At 40.7% G+C, this 19,513-nt stretch overlaps 2 protein-coding genes and 1 long non-coding RNA gene across 8 annotated transcripts in view; 1 reads left to right on the top strand and 2 right to left on the bottom strand.

Moving 5' to 3' along the window:
- Positions 1-4,268: 4,268 nt before the first annotated feature.
- FUT11 (fucosyltransferase 11) lies at positions 4,269-10,544 on the bottom strand. The gene is made up of 3 exons (XM_081328688.1): positions 9,433-10,544; positions 6,582-7,207; positions 4,269-4,824 (listed from the first exon to the last, which is right to left on the bottom strand). Exons 1-3 carry the CDS (start codon positions 10,162-10,164, stop codon positions 4,677-4,679), a joined length of 1,506 nt encoding a protein of 501 aa, XP_081184814.1. The 5' UTR covers positions 10,165-10,544; the 3' UTR covers positions 4,269-4,676.
- LOC308668645 lies at positions 10,318-19,508 on the top strand. 2 transcript variants are annotated; one of them, XR_014026561.1, is made up of 6 exons: positions 10,318-10,395; positions 10,632-10,686; positions 16,318-16,419; positions 17,750-17,806; positions 18,238-18,340; positions 18,767-19,508. It is a non-coding gene; the product is annotated as an uncharacterized lncRNA (long non-coding RNA). The 2 variants fall into 2 exon arrangements; XR_014026560.1 differs by lacking the exon at positions 18,238-18,340.
- Positions 12,977-19,513, bottom strand: part of SEC24C (SEC24 homolog C, COPII coat complex component) — a 62,153-nt gene continuing 55,616 nt past the window's right edge. For all 5 annotated transcript variants that reach the window (XM_081328684.1, XM_081328687.1, XM_081328683.1 and 2 more), the window contains 3 exons: positions 16,313-16,504; positions 15,862-15,951; positions 12,977-15,611 (listed from right to left, as the gene is read on the bottom strand). In XM_081328684.1, the coding sequence (XP_081184810.1) occupies positions 15,471-15,611; positions 15,862-15,951; positions 16,313-16,504 (423 nt within the window). In that variant the 3' untranslated portion in view covers positions 12,977-15,470. The remainder of the gene's footprint in view (positions 15,612-15,861; positions 15,952-16,312; positions 16,505-19,513) is intronic.

Genomic DNA, 19,513 nt, shown 5'->3' with positions numbered 1-19,513 from the left:
TTGCTTAAGAGCATTAACTTTTGTTTCAGAGGAACCATGTGGCAGTTGCAATCAGAGTGAAAAAAGTCACAGATGCTGAAATTGGGCTTTCAAAATTTCTTCTTTCCTTTTATCATATGTAGCCATGCCTGTTAAATGGCTCTTTGTAATAAGGATTTTAGGATTATAGGAATATTCTTTTGAACTTGTAAATTTAATGCATGTGAATAAGGTCAATTTCTCATTGTAGATATATTCGCTTGACCTCTTTCTTTTTATTAATGCATGCTTTTGCTGATCATGAATAATTTCTTTAAATGAAGATATCTTTGGGTACCTTAGCTTCAATGCCTATCTTTGTAGTCATCCAGCTGCACTGAATATTCGGATGAAAACTTTACAGTAACAAATTGTGGTTTCATGCCATTCATCAGATTAGTCTCACTATTCTTTCTGGCTACCAAAAATCTCTTGGAGACTAACTGGTTGTTGGCTGACATAAGGTTCTGCTAAGATACTGGATCGGGATTGATGGTTTCTATATTTTTGGAAGGGTCCACACAGCTCCAACAATTTTAGAATCCAGAACTCCTCAGTATGTCTAATGCAGCCTGAAACAATATTTGCAGTCCTGTCACTATTTCCCTTTTCAGTACTACGTCCTTTGGCCTCCCAGTGCCAGGTATGACATAGCGTCTGGCTTAAGCGTTTAATGAGCAGTATGGATCATCTTGGCTCAACATACGCATTTGTTTTATGTCTGATAAATTGTATATGGTGTTTTTTAAACAGCTCCAGAAAGTCTTCCTCTTCTAATTATTCTTCTTGAATCCTATTAGATTTATTTATTACAAGTGAAGGATATTCAAGACTTTAATTGCTTTCCATAAGGAAAAACAAGCCTATACATTAAAAAGATATGGATGGATAGCCATTCATGCTGGGGGGAAAAATCAGGAGCAGGGAGCCAGGCAGTGTGCCTTATGCTCATATTGGCAAGATGTTAATGTCAAAGGCTCGTCCTGAAGTGAGTGGAACAACGGTTCATGCAGCAGGAACGAGAGACGACCCACAAAGGAAATGCAGTTTATTTTGAAACACAGCAAACCAAAGCAGGAGAAAAGTCAGCGTTGGCTGCTTGCTGCATCCAACGCTGCTTATATAACCACCCGGTACAGTAATGACCACCACGCCCATCATACCACCACGCCCATCATCACCACGCCCAGTAAACCAGCATCCGCCTGCCTCCCCTACAAGTATCCCATTCCTCCCCACCCATCCCTTTCTTTGTTCCCGCTGCTCAACGCCTCACAACATGCCCTCTCCCGCCGGGAACGTCTCAGCCTCCCAGGTACATTCTCCCCATCCCGTTCTTTCCCTCGGAAGCCCTTCCCCCTTACCAGCTGTTCCCCACCGGCAACCGCTTCCCCCATGGCCCCGAACCCCTCACAGCCCGTTATTGACCCCTCACCCCAACCCAGCCAGAAGGCCCCAGCAGCCCACCACGCTTATGCCTGGCCTGCGTGCGCCTCTCCCTTTGTCCGTCCGGCGGCAGGGCCCCTTCTTCTGCCCAGGACATCCGTCCGGTGGTGAGGAAGGGGCTCCCAGATCGGCGCCCGTATGCCAGCTCCGCCCCCCTTGCTAGCTGAACTGCTCTACGCAGGAGCGGCAATGGCGGCAGGCTGAACGTCCTGCCGGCCTACCAGGTCCCTCTGCGTCGGCACGGCTTCCTGAGGTGGGCGCGAAGGCCGACGTCTGTCCTGAGCCCGGTAAGAGTCGGTAGGCTGCCCATGGGCGTTAGCAACCGCCGGGCCGCCTCCCCGGCGTCGGAGCCGCCGGTCAGCTGTGCGAGAGGGGCGTGTGTGATGGAGCCTCCCCGGCTGTCGGAGCCGCCGGTCAGCTGTGCGAGAGGGGCGTGCGTGATGGGGGAGACCCATGGGTGTGGCGCACCGCCCCTCGTTGAATGTCGGGCCCGCGGGGCTCGACAGTTAACATGAAAGCACAATGGTTGAATTTCATATTACTTTTTGAACTTGCTACAATATTCAAACATCTTTATGTTTGGATATAAATAATGACAAGTGAAAGTTAAGCTTGTCAGTTTTCCTAAAATTCTATCTTGCATATAAAACAGTTAGTTCCCGTTTTCTAGCTATCAGCTTTGTTACTCTTCCAGGAGATTTCCCACTCTTTGAATTATCCTGCTTTTCTGTGCAGTGAAGTATGTTGCAAAATCAAAATATAGAATCAGGATTGAAAGGGACTTTGGAGGTCTTCAAGTCCAGTTCCCTGCCCCAAGCTGTTTGGTTTGGTGGTAGCAGTGCCTCAGATAGAAGGTGCGTACAGAGAATGGTAAGGACAGCTGAGAAGACTATAGGAAACTCGCTTGTACAGGTAATCCTCAACAGTTCATTTAGTGACCATTTAAAGTTACAATGGCACTGGAAAAAAAATGACATGGCAGTTTTTCACACTTAACTGTTGCTGCATCCTCATGGTCACATGATCAAAATTCAGATGCTTGGCAACTGACTCATATTTATGATGGTTGCACTGTCCCAGGGTCATGTGATCACCTTTCGCAAGCTTCTGATAAAGTCAAAGTCACACTTAACAACTATGGCAAGAAAGGTTGTAAAATGGGGCAATACAAATTTTGGGCTCAGTTGTGGTCATAAGTCGAAGACTTGTAATGAGTTTTTAAAGGATTTGATATAGGGATCACAAAACATAGGAGAGCTTATATTTTCATTTATTCATCATATATGTATATGTGTACATATATGTGTGTGTGTGTGTGTGTGTCTTAATTTTGGGGTTTATATCTGTGACACCTGCCTTGCCTCGTGGCAGTGGCACCAACAGCCCTATCCAGCATCCGGTGTGGCTGCCGGCCCACTTCTGCTGCTGGTTGCGGCAGGAGGCCACATAGCACATCGCGCCACTGCTGCCACAAGGTGAGGCAGGTGCGAGAAGGGGTGGAGCTGCCCCCCCCCCCCGGCCATTCCTTGATCGGCGACCTTTTGCTCCCCTCCTGAGCTGGACTGCCATGCTACAGCAGATGGGATGGTTGGGGTAGGCCCGGTCCCCCTCTGCTCTTTTGGAGCCAGGGGGCAGCGGCAGCGAAACGGGACTGGGCCTATCCCGCCCATCCCATCCACCATAGCATGGCAGTCCAGCTCAGGAGAGTGAAAGGTCACCCGCCAATCAAGGAATGACCTGGCTTGGGGGATGGGGGCTGAACTACCGCTAAGTGGGTGTGGGGCTTGTGGGGCAGCTCCACCCCTCCCTCACCTGGCTCACGGAGTGGGCAGAGTTCTAACTTGGGCTTATTTTGGGGGTAGGACTTATATTAGCCCCTCCCCTCTGCCAAAATATATACATATACGTACATATACACTGCCCATTTTGGTATCCAAAGTGACTCTTTGAGATATAAAAACAATTATAAATATAAAAACAAATTAAAATAGCAAAATATAAAATACTGATTAGAAAACCACTAGCTTAGAATGGAACAGCAGTGGTGCCTTCTCTCACTGCATCAACTATCTCCAGCCTACAGCTTCTTCATTGGGGCCCCATGCCAAGTAGCAGAGCCAGGTTTTAAGGCCAGAATAGATCTCACCTCTGGTAGCAAGATGTTCCAAAGGGTGCTGACCATGGCACAAAAAGCTCTTTTCCTAGACCCTGCCAGCTAAAATTCCTTGGTTGATGGGGTTTTTAGTAGACCCCTTCTGCCAGAATGAGTTGGGGAGCCAATTGTGTTCTCTCTCTCTCTCTCCCTCCCCCTCTCCAGCTATATCAGAAACAAAAGCACATTCTAGTAGTTCTGTTTCAGCCCATTTCTGAATCATTTTTTTACTGAATCATTTTTTTACGCTCTTTTGCCTCTCCTTCCTCATCCTTTTTTGTTAAGCGTCATTTTCCTTCTGAGCCCACTCTCTTATTAAAGCCCTTTAAATAAATAAGGCCAATGCAATTTTTACCTCTTTAAAATGCACAAAGCATACTGGTTACCTAATAGCAATGAACTGTTAGAATAATACATTCACAGCATTTCAAGTTAAAAGTGAAAATAGTTATCTGCAGGGTCATGCAAGGTTTCTCTCAGGTCCCCAGTTTAACCATATACATTCCCTTGAATAATTTGGAGGCTGAAAATTTATTTCTAATCTTAAGTAATTAGGCTGTCAAAAGTAGATAATATTTACAGATTTATTTGATTTATATTCCACTTCTCTTCCTGGTACAGCTTACAGGGGATCTGCCTTCATATTTATTCCCATAACAGCAGTCCTGTGAGGTAGGCTGGGCTGAGAGATTGGACTGATCCAGTCAGCAAACTGATTTCCACCATTAAGGGTTGACTTGATCGCAATTCTCCGTGGTCCCAGAACACCACCTTAACCATTAGTACACCATTGTACTTTCAATTCTCAGTATGTACAAATAATTTTTATTTATAGAATTAAAAATAGTATATAACAAATTGCAGTAATTGTCACTTTTTAACAAAAATATTTTATAAAAACAATTTAAATCAATTTAAATATTTCAGCAAAAATGTTACTTTTTCCTGAATGGTGTGTCTAGTATCTGCCTGATTAACACATTCAGTTGTCAAGTAAGGCAAGTTGGTAAGAGTACGTTTTCTGCCCATTGTTCATATAATATGAAAGAATCCTAATTGGTTAGTTATGCTGAGTTCTTTTCAAGAAGATTTTGTGCATATAATCCCAAAACTTCCCTTGATGAGATTCATTATGGTGAATCATAGCTGTGAGAGCTTCCCCTTGATCAAGACTCTGCCAGTAATCTTGAAGCCACATTTCTTTCCAGCTGAAACATACAGAACAAAAATATTCTTTAAATCTTTTTTTGTCATAGAGAGTGACTATATGGTCAGAATAAAGCATTATTTTTGCAAATAAGTGGGAAGATAAAAATGAAGTAGGATATTACTCACTTGCCAAGACTTTGGGCAAACGTTTTGGTATTAATCTGGAACTCCACAGAACATTTATTTCTAAAGTTAGTTAAACCACATATTTACTACAGAAATTAATAACCTTGTTGAAAGGGAAATCTGGAAACAACTTTAATATACAGTCAGGTCCAGAAATATTGGGACATCGACACAATTCTAACATCTTTGGCATACACCACCACAATGGATTTGGAATGAAACAAACACAATGTGCTTTAACTGCAGACTGTCAGCTTTAATTTGAGGGTATTTACATCCAACTCAGGTGAATGGTGTAGGAATTACAACAGTTTGCAAATTTCTGGACCTGTGTATATTTGGATCAGTGATGACCAATAAGCTATTACATTTGTATGCATGATCCCAATCATTTTTGCATACTATAAAGATCAATAAGACTAAATATAATTATGTAGTAATTTTTGTCATCCTACATTTTTATTGTTACGTTGCCTCTACTGTATTATACATCTAATCACCTGCCAATGTTTTGCAAACTAACATTTTAGGAGAAGATTTAAGGCAAGGAAACACCCCTCTTTGCTTTCCTGATTTTATTGTTGAGACAAGCTGCTTTCAAAATGAAAATCCACTTTTCAGTAATTATGCAAAAGTAATTGAAATCGTCCCTCCCATTAAATTTGCAGTTTTAAATTTTATTAAGGCTTTTTGCTTATCATTAATTTCATATGATAATACTGTAAGGTTTGTTTTCTTTGATACATAGCTTAAATTTAACTATTAAAAGTGGTATATTTTTTCTTGCCTAATGTCCCAATGAAATCATTTTTATTCAAGGATTGTGTGTCACACAGACGCATGTTATTGTTTTAGGTGGTCATGATATTGCATATCTTGAGAACTCGTTTCAACTGGTGGATGCTGCCATGTGAGAGACAAATGTTGTAGCATGCTAAGTGCTTCATATTCCTCTATTAAAAGCACAAAAACTGATATTGGTTGAAAAGTTGGCATTCTATAGTTTATATATTCTGCAATATTATGTTGTGATGTCTGCATTGAGAGAATGATCAGAACTACCCATTTTTAAGCTTACTTTTTATAGTGGGATATAGTGAGAATGTTAATTACATTTATTTTTATTTTTTATTTTTATTACATTTATATCCCGCCCTTCTCCGAAGACTCAGGGCGGCTTACAAGCTTAGCAGTAGCCTTCATTCTATGTATATGCCTGCTTGTTAGGGCTTTCACACACACCCCAAGCGGCATTATTACAAAGTCAGCTTAATTGCCCCCAACAATCTGGGTCCTCATTTTACCTACCTCGGAAGGATGGAAGGCTGAGTCAACCTTGAGCCTGGTGGGATGCGAACCTGCAATAATTGCAGGCAGCTGGTGTTACTTAAGGAGGCATTAGCCCACTGCTCCACATAATTGTATTTTAAATTTAATTTAAATCTAGCCATTCAGTGTAATACCAGATTGTACTAAAATAGCTTTAGAGTACATTGTATTTAATAATATAATCGTGTCAAGTCTTTCCAGTCCATTCACTTATATGCTGCAATTCTATAGTTTAGTAACTCAAAAATAAAATTTAATCATAACTCTGAATTAACTTTATATCCTTAATAAATATAACTACCTGTCTCCATCAGGAATATCTTCAATATTGCCATAGCCAGGTGCTGGTGAAGAACATCCCATGTGTGTAGTCTGTGCAATGTGAACTTCTGGAGCTAGTGATTTCCCATGAGTTTTTTTGTGGTCCCTCTCTGCATTAAGTCTTCCATTTTCTCGGTCACAGATGAAGCACTCAAATCCATTTAAATAATTAGGTAGGGACATGTCATTTACTCCCCATTCACGCTTCCTCATGTTCTCGAGCAAGAACTGGTTTGTAATACCACCTGGACTCTTGTACTTTAGATATTTCAAATATTCATCTGAGTTCCTGTCCAAAAAATCAATGTACTCTGCAAGTTCTTTAGGGCTTCCAAAGTCATCAATAAGAATAATGGAATGATCATCGGGCATCCAGTCTCGTACAGATGGTGAACCTCGATATACAGGGATAGCCCCTACATGCATTGGCCTCCAAAGTTTCTCTGTCATATAATCAGGACATATGGCATTCTCCATAGCCAGATGAAATTTGTATTTAGAAATAAAAATCATGAATTCAGAGTCTTCTGTAGTGGCTGTAGAAGTGTCCATCAATCTCATATTGGGAAGTTTTCGGTTGTTCAGGCATCTACCATAAGAGTCTACCTAGAAGAGTGATGATAATAATCAGTTACATTTGTGTATACACATACACGACATCTCTCCACACATTCATTTTCTCTTCTCATTCATGATGTCATTTATAAGCTGCTATGCTTTTAAGATAAAGAAAACAGATGAGTTCCTAACTTTTCTGTCATATTTAAAGATACATTTGGACTAATGGTCATTACTTTTCACACAAAGTAATTTCCAGATAACGGGGCAGAAGCAAGTTTCACACACATGGAAAGAAGTCTCACTGAATTTTATTGAATGATCTTCTAATCTACACAGAACCACACAGAACTGCAATGTGACTTGCATGCAAATTGTAAGGCAAAACTTATATAATACAATATAAATGACTAAAGAGGATAAGAAGATGTAAGCTGCTGAGTCCCTAAACAAAAGTTTATTGGTGAAAAGGTGGGAAAGCAGTGTAGTATAATTAAACAATCTACAGGGCCTAATTAATATTTGGATAGGAAACCACCAGGAAATCCTAGTAAGTTGGACACACGGACATATCCATGTAGATACCAGTCACTGAGATCAACCCAATGTGACTAGTCTGGCAAAGAAAAACACTGAATAATCTATTTATAGTAAACCTGTTTTTTAATGTCACAGAAAAAACAAGTTATTTAGCAAAAGGTATTTTAAAAGCTAATTTATGTAGTGGCTGAAGTGCTAGACTAAGAACAAAGAGAACTAGCTTCCAATCCCTGGGAGATAGCTCTTTCTGCTACCTACCTCATGTTTTTGTGAGAAGAAATAAACACAGCAAACGAAAGACTGGGTGTAAGTCTACTAAATAAAATAAATGCCACTGTGGGAAGAATCCAGAGAAAGAAATATTTTGGGAAATATTAAAAAGGCAGAATATATTTCCCCAAAGGGTTTTAACGGCAGAAACCAACCCCCCCCCCAAGTCTCTCTGCCCCAGACAGAAACCAGGTCTGCAGAAACGCAGATGTGATAATGTTGTCAGTAAGATTGGAGTCAAGAAGCTGGAATTAGAAAGATCCCTAGAATCAACAATCCCTCACACCAAAAACTCCAAGTCATCAGCCCCAGCCTCAGGGAAGCAGGATATGACCTTGGGGACATAATAGGATTAACCCACCACCATCAGAATACCAGGAAGGCACACTCAGACTCAGGTCAAAGTTCATGCCACAGGAACAACTCCAAACAAAAGCCCCAGAAGGTATTGTTGGAAGAAAAGTCTTCATCGTGGTTCAGTCCAAGCTGGGAACAAACATGACGATTGCTTTAGGAAGAAGGTTGTAGTTTATTGAAAAGGAGAACCAGACAGGAAGATGGCTAGCAGAAAAGGACTGAGCACATGTAGGGAGTGGGTTTTTATATCCTCTTGAGCCTTTTGTTTGGAGTGATTTCCTATTCCTGTTTGAGGCTATTTCCTGTGTCATGTATTCTAACCTGAATCTGGGTTTCCCCTTGGCATCTGTGGGTTAATCCATTATGTCCTTAGACTTTGGGTGGGATATGTAGATGTTAGGTGTCTTTGTCCTCCTAAGCTTCTAGCTCCAACCTTCCTGGATTTACATCTGCATCTATATAGAGATGGTCCCTGCTTGAGGGAGGAAAACCTGGGGCTATTAAGAAAACTGAGCATGCTTTCCTGCCTCTTTAAGATCCTTTGAGGAAATATATTTTCCTGCCCTTTTAATATTTCCTTCTCTGGGGGGCTGACTTCCGACAGTATAAATACTCACCACTCTCTATTACACCTGGTCAGTTTCTCCCCCCCCCCTCTTTCTGTCTGGTGCTCCTCTTCAATAAAACTACAATCTTCTTTCTAAAGCAGTCGCCATGTTGTTTATTCCTGGCTTGGACTGGACCCTGATGAAGATTTTTCCTTCAACACCACCACCATTGTCTTAGCTTTGTTATTCAACAACAATAACAAAACGTTAAATGGGAGGCTTTAGATTTCCAGGAGGCATGCGAATCCCGCCTTGAGCACAGCTTATCTTTAAGGGCAACTGTGAACCCGGCGTCGAAGTGCAGGCCTACCCCAACCGTGGTTAGTCTTCGTCTCTTGTTAATCGAGCCACCAACCTCTTGCCTGCCATCGCCACCTTTGCTCCCGAGTTCCGGGCCGGGTCTCAAGCTCCTCGCTCCCCCTTCCTGAAGTGCCACGAGGCCCGTCCAAGCCCAGCGGCCCATTCACACCACCAAGCGCCGCCCCGGAGCCCTCCTACCTGGATGTATTTCATGAGCTCCCGCACGTAACGGTCGCGGTCGGCGGGGACGTCGCAGTGCGACTGCAGGTAGAGCAGTGGGGCCAGCCCCTGCCGGCGCAGGCGGTCCTTCTCGGGCAGGCCGCGCGGCGGCGGGCGTCGCAGGTAGGCCAGGTCGGGCAGCCATTGGAGGCTGAGCGGGAAGTCGGACTCGCGGCGGAAGGTGGCGGTGTGGTTGAAGAGGCGGATGCCGGCGCCGTGCGAGAGCAAGTAATTGTTCATGGGCGACTCCTCGTGGAAGAGGGCCCAGGTCTGGTGGGGCAGCCGCGGCAGCGGGGCCTCGTAGGCCCGGAAGTCCGTGCCATAGAAGAGCAGCGACCGCGTCCTCCGGTGAGCTCGCACGCGGCGGTCCTTGGTAGCCAAGCAGGAGCCCCGCGGGCAGTCGATACGCGCCGTTTCGCCGGGGAAGTGCGGAAAGAGGCCGCCGCTCCACCACAGCAAGATGGGCAGCTCCCGGTTGGCGCGCCGGTCGCGGTTCCCGGGCCCGCTGAAGGACGACACGGCAGCCACCGCCAGCCCGGCGTGCAGCTGCGCCGGCTGAAAGAAGCGGGCGGCGGCGGCTCCCGACTCCTCCGAGGGCTCCCCGGGGCCCGGGGGGACCTTCATGGCGCCGCTTCCCGCGTGCAGCGTCGCCAAGCAGCAGCAGCAGCAGCAGCAGCAAGCGGCGATTTGGGCCAGCCAGAGGAAAGCCATGGCCGCTTTGCCTCAGCGCGCCCCGGGCGGCCGTCGTCTCCGGGGCGGGTCGCCGGCGGGGGGACATTTTCCCGCTCCGCCCCGGCAGGGAGAGAAGCGGACGGGGGGCTTCCCGCGCGAAGGAGGCTCCTCGGTCTGGGTGTTCTCCCTTCAAATACGGCCCTCCTGGTCGGGCCTCAAGAAGGACTTGGGGAGCCCCTTCGTCTCGCTGCCCGGCGAGCATTCCGAGAGGTAGAGAAAATCTCGGGTTTTTGGGAGGGCCGCATTAAACGTTGAAATTTTGCTCACTTTCCAGTATTATTTGTCGCCGAACAGCCAGTTCGTTAGTAGAGAAAAGCATATGCAACCCTGTTTGGCAATCTTTCTTGGATAATAAATATATTTAATTATCTTTATATATTAATAATACATGTAATTCAAAATAGTTTTAACATCTTTAAACACTGTTTCTCGTCCCAAAATCATAGTAACCGTCCTACAAATACGAAACCCTATTGCGACCGCAACAAAGAAAACGGGGGTGTAAGTTTCCTTTCTATTTTGCACTTGCAGAATAACTGTTGGCCATGTTATTCAATATTAAGATTTAAGATGATTTCGGAATTAAGAAATATTTAAGAACAACACAACTATTGTTTGGTTATATGGGGTATTCCACCTCTACTCAAATAACATATCTACTGTGTGTAGTAAAATACTGCAGATTTGGAATCATGCAACATGCCAAAGCATCCAAACCGAATGAAATCAAAAGGTATTTTAATGGGACCATAATATCCTTTCAGATGCTTTAAAAACTTCCAAAATGCAATGTCCGTATTAGTCCATGAACTTAAAAAGGATTTACAGTATGATCAATAATGCCTAGGCCAGATTATCAGGAATATGATTTTAGGATGTTTTTTTAAAATTATACTGATATTGTGTCTTTATTACTATAATTCTCAGGAAGTCTTGCAATTGTGGCAGAGAGAAATTAAATAGAAAAAACAAAAACGATTTTCAGATGGAATTATTCCAAGATGTAAATTTATCAGGAGAATCAGTATTAAAATGGAAGTTTTGTTCTAGTATTCACCAGCTATACCTTGCAGGCATAATGGTATAACCACAGCTGACTTTTGACTAAAAGAGCCATGCCCCTGCCATTATATTAAAAAGAATCATAATTTCTAGTTGTTTATAATGGCTTTTTAATTTGATCAATTTGATTGAATTATGTAATAAAAGCCAGAAATTAGGAGAGTGAAATGCCATCATGTGAAAATAAATCATTGTTTAAATAAAATCTCCAGGATGGTTTTTCCCAGAATATATCAGTCTGCTTATAACTTTAAAAATATTAACACAAGAATACCTTTATAGTAAATCATTTGTCTTCCATGTGGTTTGTAATTGTTTTGTATACAAAACTCAATCTGGTACCAGACATTGGAAAAGAGAGTAGAAAAGATGGGAAAAAGTAGGTGAAGAGATATATTCAACATTGTAAGGACTGAATTAAAAAGGTATGGCTGTCCCAGCCAGTAATTAAAGTGAAATGCCTCTAGAAATCTTGGCAGAATTGTCTAAAAATGGAATCCAAGACAACTCAAAATATATTATCCCTATGGGGCAAATCAGGCACTTAACAAATGGCAAAATAATTTATGACGAAAATGAAATGTGTAATTTCCCAAAACTGCAATTGTTAAACTACCAGATTTATCTTTTGTAACTTTAAATGAAAGATGAAGGCTAGGTGGGGATGTTTTTCTACACTACTACTCATCTGTTCTTCACAGTTTCAGTTTCCTATACTGGGGAACATGCAGTGCTCTAAGCATTAGCATCTTCTCATACAAACAACAATTTCTAATTCCTTGAGAGCCAGTTTGGGGTGTTGACTAAGGCACAACACTAAAAACAGGGAAACTGTGAGTTCTAATTTTGCCTTAGGAACAAAGCCAGATAGGTGACCTTTGACAAGTCACTCACTCTCAGCCCTGGGAAGAAGGCAATGGCAACCCACTTCTGAAAATCTTGCCAAGGAAACTGGTGACTTATACAGTTGCCAGAAATCAACAGTGATTCAAAGGCACAAAAAGAAAAATCCTTTTATCATCATTTTTTACAGTTTTATAATTTGGTCAAGAAATATTTGCCTTTTATTTGGGGAAATATTCTGATACGCAGTACCTTAATTTTTTTAGAATGTGTTCACAAATCTTGTATGTAAAGTGTATAAAAGACTGGAATCTTGGAATATATGTTTATCGCACAAGAGCATATGTTTACATTCTTTGCAGTACTGAAAGCTATTTTGGTGAGATTAGTACTAAGACAGATATTTAGTGCAAGTGCCCATTTTCAATGGATGAAGAAATAACACTGTAACATAGACAGGCTCCTCAACATCTCTAAATGCAAATTCAGTGCATGGAGTAATATGGGTGAGCAAGCACTGAACTTCTAGTGAAATAAATAGCCAGTGAAGGGGCTGGATAATATCTAAATACATTGCCAGAAATAGTCTATCAATCAGCTGAGATTTGGGATAGAGAAAAAAAAAGAATATATGTAGCAGCTGCGGAGTGGGGAACCTTAGGAAGGGGATGGTAGTTTGGGGAAAAATGACACTTGCTCTGATAGAAGCCTGCATGAACCCCATTTTCTCTGGCTGTGAATATAGATGGAAAGAATGTAAGAGGGAAGGACTTACAGAGTTCTATAGAGTATTGGGGAGAAAAAATTTGTCTAGGCAGGCTTCCAACTAGCCCAGCTTCTTAACACTACAAACAGTAATAGACAATAAATGCCCACAGTTGTTACGTGGATTTCTTTTTAAATTTTATTTTTATCTTTAGAATCTTGTCTCATCTTTATTTATCTGCCCATATTAGCAAAGGAATCTATGTTGCCTCTCTTCCTTTTCCTTATTTTTCCTGAAGAAAGCTTGAGTGAATTTCTATCTGTTGCATTTTTTGCAGTAATCATGATTTGGTGCCTACAAGGAGCTATTTCAGTACTCTCCACAATTACTGCATCACTTTTTGGTTGTAAACAACAAAAATTACAGCTATTATTTCTTCCAGTCAAACTGAATGACAGTACAAATTGTTTTAAGAAACAAACCTTCCATCCAGTAACACACACCTGTAAGAATATGCAATAACACAAAAATAGAAATAGATTTTAAGAAATTCAATATAATGTATTCTAGATCACAGTATAAAAGTTCAATTTTACAGTAAGATTAAGTCATGAAGAAAGGTGATTTAGCTTTAGGAAGAATGGATGTTGTATTTCAAAACAGTGCTAGCATGCTTTGCCTTTTTGTACAATTGCTAGTTTTTCTCAGCAAGCACTAATGAAAAATTAGGTTCATGGATTAGAAAATGAAATGCTTTTGCAGATAAGAAAAAGTTTATAAGCATCTGATAGAATATTGTTGTAGAGTATTACAAATTATAGTTTATTTGCCATTGTGGAGCTTAATAGTCAACCTGCAAACCAGTTCATTCCCCTCCAAAGTACAGGGCTTGGAAAAAATAATCAGTATTTATTTGCTAACAATGACATAAAATACATCTGTATATAATTTTTACAAATTAAAAGATGAATTGGAAAAAAAGTGAAAATACACTTAACTTTTTAAAATTTAAATCCTAGTAATTAGAATTCTGAAAGTTTCATTGTTGACTGTGGTTTTGGGTATGGATGTTATTTGTTTCATAGATTTCCAAATTTTGGTTGGGATAATATATTTGGTAAGAAGGAGAAGGGCAATCGTAATGAAGCACATATGAAATATTTATGAATCTTTTGGAAAAATCTCAACAGCGAATTGTGTACATTTCTTTGCTATGTGATGAAAGGGAAAGCTGCAATAGATCAAACAAAATATTTACAATTTCTCTTTCTCATGCGCACGCACATATACGTGCGCACACATAAACACAAAATAAGAAACTATACTCCTGAATATTTAATCATGTACATAAAGGTTTCAATTTCAAATATTCAGTCTCAACCCACAATTTGCCTAGGCTCTCCCCATTCTCTCCCCCCCCCGTCCTTTCTCAAAATTCCATGTTGTTATTCTCTTAATACATCCTGAACACTGCAAGACAATCTAAGCATAGTGTTTTTTAAAAAATAACTAGTCTCCTGCAAATTAATGAGCCTTTATATCGAGTCTGTGAAATGCATTTCATTTTTCTATCAGAATTTCTTTGGCCTATTTGAAGCCAGAGTAATGGTTTATCAATGGAAAAATTGCCTATCAGCTAGGCCAACTTTGTCTGAGCTTGAAGACTAAAATTCAGTTATGACTATCCTACACTAACAAACCAGTTTGTTATTTTATCAATGACCAAAGTTTATGGAGCTATTAAGAGTCTGAACATCAGTGGCATGATTTGAACTTCGTATTATGAGCATTTCTTCCACATGGAGATCTTGGATATTTCATTGCTTCTTGGATACAACTCAACCTAACCATCTCCAAGCATATTTCTGCCACTTTTTGACATCGTTATAAAACATTTCTTTTAAAGGAGAAATCATGGTCATCTTCAAGATACGTAATTAAAACCTAGCATGCAAATAGGAAAAGAGAGACAAAACAAGATACTGGCAAAAAGATGCTTCTTTTCTCAAAGGATGATGGCAATACCAATTCACACCAACCAAAGACAGATTTAACTTTCCTAGAGACAGGACCTGCTTGTTTCCATTTACTTATTTCAAGGCAAATTTGTGTAGCAACACAATTACAGTCATTTTTTCCCTAGCTCAAAATTTGGGATTTTTTAAAGACACCATTCTACAATTTGATTACAGTATATTGAATCCTCAAATTTTAAGAAGTTACCACCCTATCTGACATCCACCTCCCAATTGAGTAGGCCAGCCACCACCTTTTTCTATTTGGCTTATTTTCTTTTCATAGAGACTATCACATACACAAACTTTGCATCACCATCTAATTTTGGAGAGTGATCGCTTTTTCTTCTGTTGCGGAATCACATATATTAACTCAAAGCAACTTGGGTGTCAGGAGAAAAAAGATGTAGTTTTCTGCCAATCCTAGTAAGTGACGTAGATTTATGACCTAGAATCATACTGTTTTTCATTCACCCTAAGTAGATGTTTTGATCGTTCATGTCTCTCTCTAAAAGATTTTGGGAGATGCTGAAACTTTATGAAATATATTAAAATTATACAGTTTTTTCTAGTCCTTCCAAAGGGAGATGGGTTTGCTTATTAGCAGTCAGTCAGCGAACCTACAGATCTCAGTGCTGGCATCCAGCATAATTCTGACTCTAGCTCAGCAACTGGCGAATTTCTTTGTGCATGTGACAGAGGAAGTCCACATATGAAGCCCCCCCATTCATGCTCTTATCTTCCACCAAGAAGTGTTTGAACAGCAGATCTAGTTTGTCTTCCTGCTTCACAATGATAAGCTGAAAGCAAAAAAAAAATAAAAGATATATAATTGGCAAATAAGTCTTTTGCCTTCTGAATTTAATGCAGCCATATTCTGACAGTGAAAGCAATGGAACAATCCATGCCCAGGTCTGAACCACCTCAAGCCCATTTGAGAGTACTATTGTTTCTTTTAAGGCATTCAAATCAGATTTATATACACTTTAATGCCTGGGAATCGTAACCGACAATCCTTTTTGTTATAATTATAAAATCAAAACCAGTTACCTTCATGTAGCGTGATCTTTGAGCCTGGAACATATCAATAATGGATCGCACTCTTTTTGAAAAGGGATTGTCCAAAACTGGTAGTGTACACTGTAACAAAGTTATGGCACAGCAGATCAGGGACCATTTAATTCATTAATTAAATATTAAAAACATAGGTCACATCAATTACATTACACAAATCATACTGCAAAGTGTGAAGATGCTTGAAACAGTCTGGAATGCTTCACAATACTGAAAATGGAGAGGAACAACAGAACCTTAGTGAAGGCTAATATTTCTTCAATTCTGGCCTTTCATTCCCTTGATCATGAACCTGCCAAAATGTTATTATTCATTGAAATACCTTTAAATTTTTTATGTTGTTATACAGAAAACTGAGATATCCAAGGTCAGATACAACATATACTAAAATTAAGGCAATTTTTTTGTTTATCCAATCTTAACTTACCATAGAGCTGTTGATCTGACTGAATGATGAGACTCCAAAGAGGTTTTGGATCAGGCCTTGTTGAACATTTACTCCTACCCACAAAAATATATTCAGGCCATTTTCTAGTAAGTATATGTCACCCTTGGAGAGACGTTCTTCTGAGTTTCTGATTGCTGTTGGTAAGGAGTTGCTATTGTAATCTATTTTGGTCTGTAAGACAGAATGGAAGTTACTATCTCGGAGGGCCCCATTTAAAATGTAAAAGACATCATAAGAATTAAAGAATAAACTGACAATACACTATTCCCATGATTGGGGAATTTGGAATATGCATTACACATACTTTTTTGTTTTTTATACTGAATGTTATACAAATTCAGATGCAAAACACAAAATGACTATTTGTCAGCTCTGCCTGATCTGGCTTGGCGCCTCACAAGCATTTCTCAGGCTGTGGGATGCAGCCAGGGGGTGAAGGATGAAAGGGCAATAAAGCTGCGTATGTATGTGATGGGAAATCAGGAGGGGGGGGATGACAGGTGATAAAGACCAGAGCAGCCGGATCATGTTTGTACCAGCATCCTGCAGCGAGGCACCCTGGGAAATATGCAGATTACCCCCAAACATCTGTGTTCGCAAAACATCTTGGTGAGCTCCAGTTGGTTGAAAATGGACTGATGGGGGGGGGATGGGCTGTGGGCAGACCTTTTTTGTGTCTTGTGAGCACAGGAGAATTCAGAGTGGGCTTGACTTTATTGCAACCATCACCTTTACTAAAAGAACTCTTTGCTTTAACCAAATGGAGTTGAGGGTCTTTCTTTCCTAAGGGATCGGATTGGGGCAGGTCTGATACTACTTGACTACATAATATATTCCAAGGGAGACCTGTAATTCTAATTTTCTTAACTCTGGACTCCAGTTTACCTCATGATGGTACTCTAAGGAAATATTATTCAGAACTAAGTAATGAGGCATTCACTTAAATTTACATTAAATGTGAATAAAGTATAATTTACGTTTTGGTATAATTATATTACATAGAATGTTTGTGTGTTCTTTTTAAAAAAGAATGTTTTCTGTACTTCATAGAATGACTCATGCTGCTTATGTACACTTATAGAACAAATTTATAAAGAAATATTAGCATAAAAATGTCGTCAGCCATGTTTTTCAATTTTTTTATTTTGGTGCTCCTCTGTTAATGTCAGCTTATCAAAATCTTTTCTCAAGAGTATTCATCATAGGTGAGTTCAAGTTACCAATTAGGGAAATACTACATTCTGTCATTTGGCAAATAATTTGAATGAGAATTTTCCAAAATAACAGAAACAGTAAACAGCAATTTCCCCACATTTGTACTACCGTATCAAACAAAAGTCCTATTTAATTATGTTAATTTTTAGTTGAGTCTGTACTTCATATGTAGACAATTAAAACCTGTCTATATTTTCTCAGGATCCAACAAACACCAGGCGAATGTGGCAAGGAATCCAGGCCATTACGGATTATAAGGTAATTATAAGATGCAAGGACGACACAGACTTCCTAAACAAGCTGAATACATTCTTTGGAAGATTTGACGCATAAAATAGCACTCCTGCTAGGAAAGCTGTGCCCCATCCTGACGAGCAAGTGCTTAGCTTTAATGTCATCTCTGTTCGGAAAACACTGTGGAAAGTTAACATTTGGAAAGTAGCAGGCCCAGATAACATCCCTGGACGTGTCCTTAGGGAATGCGCAGATGAGCTGGCTTGTGTGCTCACAGATATTTTCAGTCTCTCGTTGCAGTAGGCAGTGGTCCCATTGTGTTTTAAGATGGCTATCATCTTACCAGAGCCAAAAAAGTCCACAATTACAGGCCTCAATGATTATCGTCAGGTTGCACTGACATCCATCATTATGAAATACTTTGAGAAGCTGATAAAGGGCATTATTGTATCTAGCCTCCCACCAGCATTTGACCTGCTTCAGTTTGCTTACTGACCAAATCAATCTACAGAGGATGCTATTTCTTCCGTTCTCCATCTGAGCTTGAAGCACTTAGAGGTAAGAAATACTCATGTGAGTTTGTTGTTTGTCGACTTCAGTTCGGCATTTAACACAATCATTCCCCAGCATCTAGTAGACAAACTGGGCCTTTTAGGCTTAAACACTCCTTTGTGCAACTGGATTTTCTTACCAACAGGCCCCAATATGTGTGAGTTGGAACAAATACCTCTAATACCATTTTCTTGAACACAGGTTCTCCTCAGGGTTGTCTTAAGTCTGCTGCTGTTCACCTTGTTGACCCTTGACTGTTGTGCTAGGTTTGCCACCAAGGAAGTTCACAGATGATACAACAATAGTGGGCCTTATTCATGATGACAATGAGGATGCTTACCACAAGGAGGCTGAGGAGTTGGTAAACTAGTGTAAGGGGAACAGTCTAGTTTTAAATGCCGGAAAAACCAAAAATATTATTGTCGATTTCAGAAAAGGCAGCCACAGCCACATTTCTCTGTGCATTAATGATTCATCTGTGGAGATGGTTACCAGCATCAAATTCCTGGGTGTGCAGTTAACAAGTAGGCTGACTTGATCACTCAACAGCGAGACACTGGTGCAGCAGGCACAGCAGCGCCTACATTTTCTGCATCGCATGAGAAAAGCTCATCTTCCTTCCCCTGTCCTGACCACTTTCTACAGGGGGATGATCGACAGCATCCTGTCATACAGCATCACAGTCTGGTTTGGAAGCATCCCTGCTTCAGACAGAAAGGCGGTGCAGTGGTGAGGATGGCTGAAAAGATGATTGGCAGTTCCCTCTCTTCCATCCAGGACATACCATTGTTTGAGCAGGGTCTGCAAGATTGTCTAGGATACTATACATCCTCTTCATGACCTGTTTTCCTTGTTACCTTTTGGGAGGAGGCTCCGTGGTATCCGAAGCAGAACATCCAGATTCAGCCACAGTTTCGTTCCATACAGTATAAACCTTGTGAACTCTCAAGCTTCCTCCTTCCATTATATATTCAAGATGGACAATGTTTAATATTCATATATTATGTAGGTGTAGATCTATACATATGTTGTATATAGTATGTATATGTTGTATATAGTATGTTTAGGTGTGTGTCATGTATGTGTTCACTCTGTGAGCGGGCAACTATATTTCATTTTTGATGTGTCATTGTGCCCACAGTAAAAAATGACAATAAAAGTTATCATCAATAAAGGTTA

This window comes from Vipera berus (assembly GCF_964194415.1).
Source record: "Vipera berus genome assembly, chromosome: 5".
In the NCBI taxonomy this organism is placed as follows: domain Eukaryota; kingdom Metazoa; phylum Chordata; class Lepidosauria; order Squamata; family Viperidae; genus Vipera; species Vipera berus.
This window is presented reverse-complemented; position numbering and strand designations above follow the sequence as displayed.

Excerpts from the sequence above, each read along its gene's own strand:
- FUT11 (XM_081328688.1), bottom strand. The coding sequence starts at position 10,164 with ATGGCTTTCCTCTGGCTGGCCCAAATCGCCGCTTGCTGCTGCTGCTGC. Across the intron at positions 7,208-9,432 it reads AGCTCATGAAATACATCCAG|GTAGACTCTTATGGTAGATG; the intron begins GTAGGAGGGCTC and ends TCACTCTTCTAG. Across the intron at positions 4,825-6,581 it reads GATATTCCTGATGGAGACAG|CTGGAAAGAAATGTGGCTTC; the intron begins GTAGTTATATTT and ends TGTATGTTTCAG.